Source organism: Tachyglossus aculeatus, chromosome 15 (genome assembly GCF_015852505.1).
Source record: "Tachyglossus aculeatus isolate mTacAcu1 chromosome 15, mTacAcu1.pri, whole genome shotgun sequence".
In the NCBI taxonomy this organism is placed as follows: domain Eukaryota; kingdom Metazoa; phylum Chordata; class Mammalia; order Monotremata; family Tachyglossidae; genus Tachyglossus; species Tachyglossus aculeatus.
The window spans coordinates 22674670-22687541 of record NC_052080.1 but is presented as its reverse complement, the minus strand read 5'-3'; the positions used below and the strand labels follow the sequence as shown (position 1 = coordinate 22687541).

The 12872-nt window shown below is 46.9% G+C and overlaps 1 protein-coding gene across 2 annotated transcripts in view; it reads left to right on the top strand.

The window, feature by feature from the left end:
• Window positions 1-8373, top strand: part of PRKCA (protein kinase C alpha) — a 342829-nt gene extending 334456 nt beyond the window's left edge. For both annotated transcript variants that reach the window (XM_038757073.1, XM_038757072.1), the window contains one exon: window positions 4976-8373. In XM_038757073.1, coding sequence (XP_038613001.1) covers window positions 4976-5140 — 165 coding nt within the window. In that variant the 3' untranslated portion in view covers window positions 5141-8373. The remainder of the gene's footprint in view (window positions 1-4975) is intronic.
• Window positions 8374-12872: the final 4499 nt, after the last annotated feature.

Here is a 12872-nt window from a genome sequence, read left to right as displayed (position 1 = left end):
AGCCACGGACTCGGAGCAAGGAGCAGCTGGTGAGAGAGTCACCAGATTGTGTCCCGCTAAGTAGCCAAGAGCTCTGCCTTGTGATATCCTGTATATATGTATATATGTTTGTACATATTTATTACTCTATTTATTTTACTTGTACATATCTATTTTATTTTGTTAGTATGTTTGGTTTTGTTCTCTTTCTCCCCCTTTTAGACTGTGAGCCCACTGTTGAGTAGGGACTGTCTCTATATGTTGCCAACTTGTACTTCCCAAGCGCTTAGTACAGTGCTGTGCACATAGTAAGCGCTCAATAAATATGATTGATTGATTGATATCACAGGTTGAACTAAGACTCTGACAGGCGAGAGAGACTGTTCCAGCTAACCTAGCTCCTGTTGGTAAAGCAAAAATCAATCTCTTGACTCAAACGGAGGGATCAGTGAGGACAGGGCACCAGCTGAGGAGTCAGAGAACCGGAATTTTAATGCTGACTCCGCCAATTGTTTGCTCTGTGACCTTGGGCATGTCACTTGGCTTCTCTGGGCCTCAGTTACCTCATCTATAAAATGGGGATTAAGACTGTGAGCCCCGTAGGGGGCATGGTTGGTGTCCAACCTGATTCGCTTGTATCTTTCTACCCCGATGCCTGGCGTTGTCTGGCGTTTAACGGTACCATTTAAAAAAAAAAAAGAAACCCACAATTCACCCAGCTAAATGGTGCAGCAGGAAGCAGTCCCAGGGCATATCTTCTTGAAGCCTCCCTTCCCATTCTCACTGCAACTGGGAGTCGTTTCTCCACATACGCTTTATACCCCAGAACAAAACGCTCAGTCAGAGCTGTTGCCGAATGTGCAGGAGGAGCCGGGGTGGGAGGGGTTCAAGCTGTGAGTGTGGGAAGCAGCTGGAGGGCATCTATTCTGGCAGGGGTGAACTTGAGCCACCGTATGTGTGCAACGTTCATATTGAACAGCAGCACCGCTGGCCTTATTGTCAAGGTTGATGGATCATCTAGACCTGGATTGGCTACCTCGGGAGCCTTCAGCGGGGAGCAGGGAGTCTTTTCCTCCTCAAGAGAGGGTGCCGGGCCCATCCTATGGTGTCACCAACTTGGACTTCCCAAGCGCTTAGTACAGTGCTCTGCACACAGTAAGCGCTCTAAGTACGATTGAGTGAATGAATGAATGAATGAAATTTGTTTAGTCATTTATTTTTCTGTTTTGTCTCCCCCTTCAAGACTGTGAGCTCTCTGTGGGCAGGAAATGTGGCTGTTTAACTCTTCTCTTGTCCTCTCCCAGGTGCTTAGCCCGCTGCTCTTGACACCTGTCCACATGTTTGGTTTTGTTGTCTGTCTCCCCCTTCTAGACTGTGAGCCCGTTGGTGGGTAGGGACCGTCTCTAAATGTTGCCGACTTGTACTTCCCAAGCGCTTAGTACAGTGCTCTGCACACAGTAAGCGCTCAATAAATACGACTGACTGATTGACTGACCATCACTCCCTGACAGTTTTGAGAAGAATGTGTATATCTCTTCTCGGAAAACAGGGTGCAGAGGTAGGAAAACAAGATAAAAGAAAAGGGCTCTGGTGGACACAGAGGCCAGAATTCCTCTAACCCATCCTTCTGAGAGCCCAAGGCTACAAAGCTCCTCCACTGCTCCCATTATATATATATATATATATATACATATATATATATATATAAACACACATACACACACACACCCCACCCCCGCTGTACTGTACCAAACGTTTAGTACTGTGTACCAAACTGTTTAGAACAGTGCTTTGCACATAGTAAGCGCTTAATAAATGCCATCATTATTATTATTATTATTATAATGTACTCTCCCAAGTGCTTAGTAAAGACTTCTGCACACATTAAGCACTCAGTAAATTGTCATTGATGGATTGATTCTCCTACCTTTTGCCTTGCTTGGGTGAGGTTGGAGGGTGTCGGTGGAAAAGCAGTCAGAGCATTTAGCTTGACATGTTGGAGGTTAAAGAATTATTATCAGTTATTCCTGTTAAAGACTGAGGGTTTCCTTCTACATTAAAAACAAAACCCTCCTCCAATTGCCTCATGGGTTTGAATGGCCCAAATTATTTTTTTTTAATTCAAAAGAGTCATTGACTCTTTGAAGGCTGATGATTAGACTGATGGTTCTCTGCTCATTAACTACCAGCTCGAGGCCAGAGTGAGTTCCTTACTTGATAAACCGTACCAGTGCTTTCCCTCAGCTGCTATTGGGACAGAAAAGCCGGGGGTCAAATTGGCCCAAGTGGCTGACAGTTGGCTACTTCAAGCAAGTCTTCCTACTTCCTGCTCCTGAACTCCAAAAAGAACCAAATCACCATCCCTTAAGGGCTATCTGTTCTGGAATTATCGTCCTCCTTTTCTTCCAAGAACCAAGATACTAGGACACCCAGAATCCTTTGAGGAAGAGTCAGAAAGGGCACAGTTTCCAAAAATAAGAATTGCTAAATTAGAGTATTGTTGACTCCCCCTTAAATGTTTTCATTTTAAATAAGTGCTCAGTTAAGCATCAACTCCATCTAGATTTGTGATTGATGATTTCTATAACTGATCTTTGAAAGGATGGTAAAGACTCCATTAAAAGTATTTACAAGGACCAGGACAGCTGCCGGCTTATAGAAACATACTTATGCAACTGGTGGTATGCCTCAGTGAGTCAGTGCCACTCTGCAAAGGCAGGGGAAGTGAGTTGTGTGGAATTAATCAAAAAATGTCTTGGGGGGACTTAAGTCTCAGGAATCAGAAAAATGTTATGGAGTTCAAAGTCGACTTGAACGTAATTTGGAGTGAGTGAGAAAATCAGGATTTCACCAGTGGCCCCTTCATTGAGTGGTAGAATTCAGGGTCGTTTCAGGAGCATTGATTTAGTTACTACTACTCAATTTGCTTTTTGTCTCATTTTTCTCAGCCCTGTTCCTCCACCATTGGTTTTATTTTCCAGGTTTTATCCTGTTATGTTCTAAGACATGTCTTGGTTAGGAGCCCAAAGATCTCAGAAATCATTCAATCCCACTCTGAGACTTGGAGTTTGATATTATGGACCATCTGTTTGTGATCTTCGGGGCTTTGAATAATGAGTTGCTCCTTTCTCACCAGTAGCTCATTTTAATTTTTTTTGCAGCAGCTGTATTTTGTGTTTGGGCAGTTATATCACTGGTGATCCAGATACTAAGAACTGTTTTATGAATGAAATAAAGGAAAAGAATGAGAATTGTCCCCCCAGTTTCACTGAATACATTTTGAAAGCCACCAACAGCTTGTGTTAATGAAGAATCACCTACACCCAGTTTCTCTCTCTTGGTGGGTGGACAGCGTTCTGTTTAAGTGAGAGTCATTTCTCGCCCATCCTAAGCAGGCTCTATTGAACATCAACAAATGACCAAGAGGTCTTAGTCTGACTCAGTGCATGGATTTGGCTTCTCCTCACACCATAGCGTGAGTAATAGCACTTGCATGCCCTTTCAACAGTTGCCCATCTTAGTATTTCACTGAAGATGTTGGTCACTCTCCCTTCCTGGAGGTGGATGGGGGTTAATAAGATCCTGAAATAGATTTCCTCCACATAGACTCCAGCGGGCAGGTGGTTGCCTAGCAACCAGAGCATTCATTTGGGGGTCCCTGCTGTACCTCCATTGGCTGCTAAAATGACTCATTGCTGTCAAACAGAGGCCACATTTTCACCGATAACCCCCGCGGCTACTGGGACCCATGGTATTGAGACTTTATGGAACAAGCGCTTGGTATTGATGAGATTTCTGTAGCTCTAAACTGATGACAGCAAATAAGAACAGCTCCAGCGCCCGAACAGTTCCATGAGACTTGGGAGCAATGTTCAAATGACACAACCTACTACTATAAGGCCATTAGAGGAGAGAGGGTAGGTTTTCTTAATGAAGAGCTGTCTCTAGGAACATATCCCTCCATTGGTTTGTGGGAGAACATAATACAACGCCTGTGATTTTTACTTCTCGATGAATGAGTCCGAATGGTCCTCACAGAGCAAGTCACTAATGAAGGGGCTGCTTTGCTTGATCTCTGCTTGAAGCACTTTGAGTTCCTCGGGGAAAATCCTCAGGACCGGCATGATCAATCAATCGCATTTCTTGAGCATTTACTGTGTGCACAGCACTATACTGAGCGCTTGGACGATTACGGCATGACAGGGTTGGTAGACACGTTTCCTGTCCACAATGAGCTAACAGTCTAGAGGAGGGTGTTGTTCTCAATGGAATTGTACTCAGGTGCCTAAGAGGCACCGACATGCAATGCGGCATGCAAGAGCTCAACGCTACTGAACTGTAATCGATATGGTGGAAGAGCCCTCTCAAATAATTAGTTAAAAATGATGGTATTTGTGAAGTGCTTACTAGGTGCCAAGCACTGTTCTAAGTGCCGGAGTAGATACAAGGTCATCAGGTTGGGCACAGTCCCTGTCCCACATTATGCTCACAGTCTAGGTAAGAGGGAGTAGGATTTAATCCCGATTTTTCAGATGCGGAAGCTGAGGCCCGGAGAAGTGTAGTGATTTGCCCAAGATCATCCAGCAGGCAAAAGTCAGCTTTTCTGACTCCTGAGCCCATGCTCTTTCCGCCAGGCCACGCTGCTTCCAAGAGGGAGCGGACTCTGTCCTCCTCACTTAACTGCCTCCATGGTTTGTGGGACAAAGCCTCTGGTCTCCTTGTCAAGTGAAGGTGGGACCAGTTGGCTGTTGAACTGCCGCTGCTTTCTTCCTCCTGCACACTGGCATGTAATGTCCGTCTGGGGCCATTGGGAGCTCATCGAGACCATGCCGTCGATGCCTGACCGCTCAGTTGGACTGCAGAAAAGACAGGCAGCCTTTGGGTTACCCCTCGGTCTTCTCTGGCCAACGGGGAGTCTCTCTGAAAACCTCCCTCCTCCTCCCCCTCCGTGATCCTTCATTGACATTTTCCTGTCTTTCTTTCTTTCTCTCCCCAGTGTGGTAAAGGAGCTGAAAACTTTGACAAGTTTTTCACTCGAGGACAACCAGTCTTAACACCTCCTGATCAGTTGGTCATTTCTAACATAGACCAAGCCGACTTTGAAGGGTTCTCCTATGTCAACCCCCAGTTTGTGCACCCCATCTTACAGAGCGTTGTATGAACCAAATAAGCAGGAGCCCCACCCGTCCACCCCCCAACCACCACCCCCTTACCCACCCACAGTGAAAAATTAATCTTTAACCCTACAATTTAAAGGCCTTGGCCACGTCGATTGTTCCGTTTGTTGGGGGCCTGAAAATCGGAGGGTTAGAAGTCAAAATGCGATCGGCCGTTGAGGGTCGGTTTTGCATCAAAGGAAAGCCCTAATGGAAGATGAAGCGGTGTCAGGTTCCCCGTTTATTTCCTCAGAAGTCCGATCCGGTTGTCGACCCCTAATTAAGTCAGAATCCTCCTGTTCCTTTTTGGCACGTTTCCGTCTGTTTTCCGTAACTCCCATTTTGTCCATATTCCCATTGTATCCGCGTTCCGCATTGGAATTCCCCCACCCTAGAATTTAGGATGAGGCCACCAGTGTCCATTAGGCGAGAAAACCCGGGATTTTGGGTGCAGCCCGAAGAGAAGCACTGGAGGCTCCTCGGACCGAACGGCTCCCCGCCGACGGCTTTCGTCGCGACGGGAGGGTCGTGGCCCACCGGATCCCACCAGGCGAGAAGGGAGAGAGCGGCAGCTTCGCCTCGCAACACGGCAGCCAGAAAGCACCCAGGCCTTGGTGACGGCCACCCCAGGTATCCGTCGGAAAAGGCAAAACGCGCAAAAGAGCTACGGCACTGGGTCCCGGGATGCCGTCGCAATACATCCTGCCGGGTTCGTGACTAGTTTCGAATCTCATTTTGATGACGAGGCCAAATGTGTTCAGAACAATTCTAAGAGAGCATGTGTAATCGTTTCGGAGAATGGATCGAGTTGTATATTTATGTTCATCTCAATCTCTACGAGATTATTCTGAGATTCAGGGTGCCATTGTTAGTTATGCCACTACTCAAGAGCATCGTAGCCAACCTCGCGACTACTCAGATTTTGCTACCGACTTTGTTAAACCTAGTGAGAAATGAACTGTAAGTCCCCTTCCCATTTTGTACTTATTTATTTGGTAGGCTGCAGTAGAATTTATGAAAGTACTATGTACAGAAACAGAACGAAAGTATGGAGTATCGCTTCGGCCCTGTCGGCCTTCTCCCACCTCTCTATGCCTCTGAGCTAAGTTAGAGGGGAAAAGAAGAGGAGAGCGGGTTTCCTATTTCCTCTTGATCTGTCAAGACACACCTAGAGCTGTAGAATCAGGGAGCCTGAATGAAAATCAGTTGGGGGGGGAAAAAAAGATGTTGCTAGAAAGGATTTAATATGTTTTGCATATGCATCATGCAATGAATTTTGCCTGTTTCTAATAACCTTAATAACAAGTAAATCTATATTATTGACATAATTGTATCAAGTATAAAGATAGTATTATGATAATTTTATAAAACAATCTGTGCTATATATGTGGCGGTTCTTGTTTCTGAGCAGCTAGATTAATTTAGATTTAGCCTAATGTTTTACTGCTGAGCTTTTTTTCCTAATACATATCTTGCATATAGTCAGTGCTAGCAAGTGTATTAGGGTTGCTTTGTATTTTGTTTTCGTTCCTTAAACATAGGATGACTTTTACAAACGAATAGCTGCTTGCAGGTTTGATACGTGCTTCGATTTGGCTTTGGTTACGCCTGCTTTTACCTGTCAAAAAAGGTTTTGTTTGGGGAATCTTTTTGAAATGAGAAACTTTTCTTTTCTGCAGCCTCCTTCGGTTCGGATGCAATACTTCTCCTTAGCGTTAACCGATTCCAAGAGCTAAAAGGTGTGTTTCCCGGGCTCCGGTCTGGCCGCACCTTGTTGGGCTAGCGGTTCATTTCTTCCCCCGCAGCCTCGTTCCCGCCGACGAGGCAAAGGTGGGGGTGGTGAACCGCCCTTTTCCTTGGCCCGCATGGAAGGCTGGAAGCATGCCCTCTGCACTGCTGCACACAACCACCCCACTCCCTTTCCGTGCATGTAACCTGCTCTCGCGAGTCGTACGATATTGCTGTAGTCAGTTGCCCCGTCGCACCGGACCCCGAGATGGAGGTGGGCAAAGCCAGGGGGAAGGAGCAGGGATGTCCCGAGTTGTTTGTGCCACGCTGTGCCAGCCAAGGGCTCCTGCAGAGGTGGGGTCTTCCCCTTTAGAAATCAGAGTCACCCAGAGGCCAGCACCCGCCTTGGGAAACAGTTCCCAGCTCTATGCCTCCATACTTGGCTCTGGATCTTGGAAGCCGTTAAATTGGATGTGTGTCGGTGCAAGAGCTCCCGAAGGAGCCCGCTGACTGCCGCCAGTAGAGACTGTCTTTCCAGGAGGCAGGGACAGAGAAGGAGCTTGAGAAGGGTTCGGCGAGAAGCCCAACTGCGGTGCAGGAATTCAGGAGATTCCGTCTCTCGTGGGGGGAAGGAAGGAGTTCTGAGAAGGAAAAGGCAAATGCTGAGCAGCCAGTAGAGTGCCCTGCCTCCAGAAGTGCTCAGTAAATACTACTGATGGGGTAGAAAAACGTCACCGCAGAGGCTGTCAGGCCCAGTGGTGGAGGCAGGAGAGGGGTTTGGCAGGGGAATGTCTGTTCCCGAGGAAATTTCCTTGGGGGAAGAAATCTGAAGCTTGGCTGAGGCATGTCTCTTCTATTCTCTGACTGTCCATTTGCATTTTAAGACAGGAGAACACACCCCCAAGACTTGGCCTTAAAAGGGCCGGCTAGCACAGAGACGGATTTCCAAATCATTCCATTGGAAACTGTTTTTAACCCCAGAAAGTTGGACATCCCAGCTGGCTTGAGCTTTTTCTGATGCACTTGTGGGGAATGAGAACTTCCTTTAACTTAGCCCCGGACTCCGATCTGAGAAATTTTCAAGGCCACGGCTTTGATGAGAACATCCTTGAGAGGAGTGCTGGGTTGGGGAACTGGCACCTTCCTACCCAGTATTAAACTTTGTTCACTTAGCAGGGTGACCACCCTGAGATATGGGGTCGACCTTATAATGATTTTAGTGTTTGCTAAGCATTTCCTATGTGCCAAGTACTGTGTTAAGAGTTGGAGTGGATCCAAGGTCATCAGGTCTGACCCCATCCATGTCCCACCCACCCGGGGTTCAAAATATAAAAAAAAGGGAGAGCAGGACTCTTATCCCCATTTCACAGATTTGGAAGCTGAGGTACTGAGAGATTAAGTGGTTTGCTCAGGGTCAGAGGGTGGTTTTTCTTACGTGCTTACTACGTGTCAAGCACCATACTAAGCACTCGGGTAGATACGAGATACTCAGGTCCCAGGAAGAGGGAGAACAGGCACTGAATACCCATTTTGCAGATGAGGGAACTGAAGCACAGGGAAATTAAGCGACTTGCCCAAGGTCATACAGTACGCAAGTGATGGATTAGAACCCAGGCCCTCTGTCTCCCAGGCCTGTGCTCTTTCCACTAGGCCATGCTGCTTCTCAGGGCAGGCCGGGGGCAGAGCTGGAGCTAGAACCCGAGTCTCGTGACCCGCAGTCCTGTGTCCTTTCTGACATCAGTCAGTCAATCGATCGAAGATGTTTATTGACCACTCAAGATGTGCAGAGCACTGTTCTAAGTCCTTGGGAGAGTATGAGTGGACAGAATGAGTGGGCACGGTTCCCACCATTAATGAGCTTATAGTTAAGAGGGGGAGTGATGGAAATCTCAAAGGGGACATCCCTGCGATTCCTTGGGATGCAGACAGTAGGTTCTAAGAGGAGACTGTTGGATTGACAGCAGTATCTTCCTGAAGACTCTGGTAGCAGAGCTGATTTTACTGGACGTTTATTTGCACGATTCTACAGAATTGTCCCTTGTCACGTGAATTCTGTCTACCTCCTGGGAGAGGGAGGTGATCTTTCTTCAAAAACTTTTTTGGTCAACTCAGAATCAGCATCTCTAAAAAGACCCTTCAGAGAGGCCCGACTCCTTTGGGCTGCTTGGGTATCACGTAGGGACTTGCAACCCCTTGGCATCCAAGTGCATCCCCTAGGGCTTATAAAAACACGCATCTCTTCCCCAAGGGCCCGGCCACTTTCTTGGCAGAACCTGGCCCGTGGATGTGTTTTCCAGGCCAAGTGACTCTCCCCTGGAAACGTTGGCATTGTTGAATGGTCGGGCCCCATTAGGAGCTGAGCCCTGTTAGGAAGCCTGTCACCCTTCCCAGAGCTGATGGGGGCTCTGCCTAGATTCATACTCTAGGACGGAGCCGGTTTCTGCCCCGTTCACGTCAGGTTGAAAGCCAAATGCGAAAGGTCGAAAGAAAACTGTAAAAATTGAATCTGTAAATTGAAGCCCTCTTAATAGCCCCGTGAAACCGTCCTGATGAATGCCGAACCGTTTCGATCAGAGCAGTTGACTTTCCCCAGCAGGTCCCACCTCTGCCCAAGGAACGTGACCCAAGGCAGTGATGACAAGATAGGGGAGCGGGAGGTACCGAATGGAGAGTCGGGGGCCGTTGTGAATGGCCGTTCAGCCCAGGCTGCTGGTGTGCTTATGGAGTAGGGGTCTAACAGTCGTTGCCTTTGATGATCACCTCTCTCCAGGAAGGGGATCCATTTCTCCTCCTCAGAACAGAACCTACCCCACAAGGCTGAATCCTCCTTAGAAACGAAGGAAAAGGCTTGCATTTTGGTCATGGCTTCTTTCTCCTGAGCTAGAGAGAGGACACAAAATTGCACAGGGCTTTCTCTAGGAAAGCGCCGTGATTAATACGCTCCCCTCCTCTCCCGTTTCCTGGCCTCAGTCTTAGACCGAGTGTCCATAAAGGAACATTTTCTCGTCGTTGATAAACCGCGTACTTTCCCCCCTTCGGCGCACCTAGCCGAGACCGGGAAGATGAAATGGAAAACCGGGACCCAGCAGAGGGAGGTAATGCTGCTTACCGATTACAGGACAGCACAACACAGCCATAACAATAATACTAGTAATAATAATGATAATAATAATAATAATAACAGTAATAGTGTCGTTACAATAATAAATATGCCTTTATTAACGTCAGCTTGAAATACGGAGGTACTTAACAGTATTTGGGCCTTAAGGGGTCGATCACACTGAAATAACAAGGAATTTCTAGGAATGTTTAATGTGATTTTCTGTATCCTGAATGACATTTTCTGTCCCTGCCAAACAGATTGTGTACACATTTGTGTCTTTTCCTTTTCAATAACTTGGCAATACAGAAACCCCCACCCACAGAACCTTGCCGTCGTTCACTGGGGCTGAGACATCAGAGACTCAATCTCACTAGACTATACGTTCATGAAGGCAATACTGTAAAGCTTATCCCTGTTGGGTTTAAATTTCGCCAAGTCGGAAACTCCCTGGAAAATTGAAAAGAGGAAGTGAGCATTGATACTGGCCTACCTGTTGCATATGATTTTTGTACCAGTTCAGAGTTGTGTCGGCGGAGCACAGCGATTAACGAGCCTTACGATAACCGTGCACTAATGCCCAATTGTCCGTAAGAATTTTTTTTTAATCTTGAGGAGTAGATCAATGGAATTCATGTGGGACGACTTAATATTCTGGGCTCTTTGTACTTTTTTATAAAAAAATTTTAATAGTAAATTCCACCCCAAACCATTTCAAAAAACCCATTGTGGAAAATGTTCCTTAAAAACAAGCACATGGGACCCGGAGGAGGACTTGGCTGTTGCCACTCAGAATGCGAGCAAGCTTACACGGCGATGGCGGATGGAGTGTATAACAGTCGGGCTATGTTTTTTTGTGCCCCGAAAGATCTGGTGGAATTTCTAGTGGACTCGATGTGCTCAATGGCTCTAGAGTCTGACGAGAAATTGGAGTCAATTGCAGGAATAATTGTCCAGGAATGAGGCAGAGGCATTTACCTTCCATTTGTCCGCTCTCTGTCCGGTAAGGTAGGGTGTCAGTTGATGGTCACAGGGCCCCAGGAGCTGCCAGGCCCTGGCGGTATCTGAAAAAGCTGTTTTTTAGCTTGGCTTGTCCACACTCCCACTGCCCATCTCCCACGGTCGCTGAAAATCCAGTGATGTCCGTCAACCCTTTTGAAATGGAGAAACTCAACGACACCTCAATTTCCATGCAGCTGAGCAGCAAACTAGCCCACTGCTGCTGCTTTTTAAAGTTATTACACGAGCACTCGAGATAAGAACGGATTTTTTTCCAAACTTTGTCTTCATTGATTCAACTTTATAGGAATTTTTTTCTAAGATCCTACAAGACAAAATAGGCCGTTACGTTTTCTGGATCGGCGACGACCGTGCAGCCATCAGTCATTGGCTCTGAAACCTTTATGGAGCTTTTTTGTGCTAAGGTAAATGGTAGGTTTTTTTTTTTCTTCCCAGAAAAAGGTTCCCCTGGGGGTAACCGAACTATTCCAAACCCTAGGTGTGTATGCACTTATTCTTTTGAGCCTACGTAATCTGGTTGAAAATGCAGCCCGTAATGTTTGTGATGATCTTTTAGCAAGATAATGTCACACGTAGACGTTCCATATCATTGTTTTTGCTATGTTCACTCTTTTTTATGAAATGTATTCCCTTTTGAAGCTGTTGTCCATATGAAATAACCTTTAAGACCCCCAAATTTGTACCTAAAGAGGAGGAGGAGGTTATTTTCTTATTCTGTATGAGCCATTACTGAGAAATATGGTGACTGCCCAACCTCGTCGATGTACGGAAGTAAAACAGGCAAGATTGATGTATAAATTACAGCATTAGTTTTCCTAATTCTTCGGATCTTGAATCTCTGTTTGCATGACATGCTTTATTAAATCTTAATTGTAGTTTGGAAGCAAGTGTGTACGAATAAAGCTAATGATCATTTTTCAGTCTCCGTGGTGGTGATTCTCAGCTCGCCGACCTCAGTTTCCCCTAATGCGTTCCTGGCGGCCCGCCGGTCCACGGTGGACCGCCAGGAGAGCCGGTACCTGCAGGAAGCCCCAACAGAAACACCGCTTTCCCTTCCTTTTTAGGTCACCTATTCTGGATACAGGGAGTGCCTATTTGGGTTAACTCATTTTTTTTTTAAAGAACGACAGCTTGGAAGAAGAAGAAAACAAAACACACACACAAAAGAACTGGCGCCTGGGTCTCGAACTCCTTTTGAACACACCGGGTTGAATGGAAATCTTGCCTCAGACTCCCCGGAGGAACCCTCACTTCCTGCCACTCTAATCGCCTCATCCCTGGTAAGTCAATCAATCGTATTTATTGAGCACTGTACTAAGCGCTTGGGAAGTACAAGTTGGCAACAAAGTCCTACCTGCTGACAGTGCGTTTCCCCCGCTCTGCTTAATGGTTCTATGAGACCCTGCCCACTTTGGTGGTCTTCACTGTTGCCAACTCGAGGTCCACTTTTCACCTCTGAAGTCCACCCCATATCCCGGAACCCTGCTCTCCCTGTCGAGGGTGGTCCATGTCAATTGATGTCGGTATCCACAGAGACAAACCCGCAAGGACTCTGTCTCCCGACCCACTGCCCCCGCCAAGATCTCCAAGTCACAGTCCTCTCTGTCCCAAGCCCATCCCTGTCCCCTCCGAGCAGGAAACCTGAGGAATCCCAAGTCTCCAAGAACCTAGGAGAAGCCGATCTCCCTGACTCCCCTCCTCACTTGCCCTCTGCTCTCTTGGTCCAAGTGCTTCGCTCTCCTCGCTCACTGTTTGGAAAATAGTCCTCCTCACTGGTATTAGAGTTTTATACTTTCGTTTCAAAGACTGGAAGTAGCCATTTAAAATGTGATTTTGTGTAATCTCTGGCGCCGGCTAAGTGGGGAGGCGGCTGGACCCCGCGCCTTATT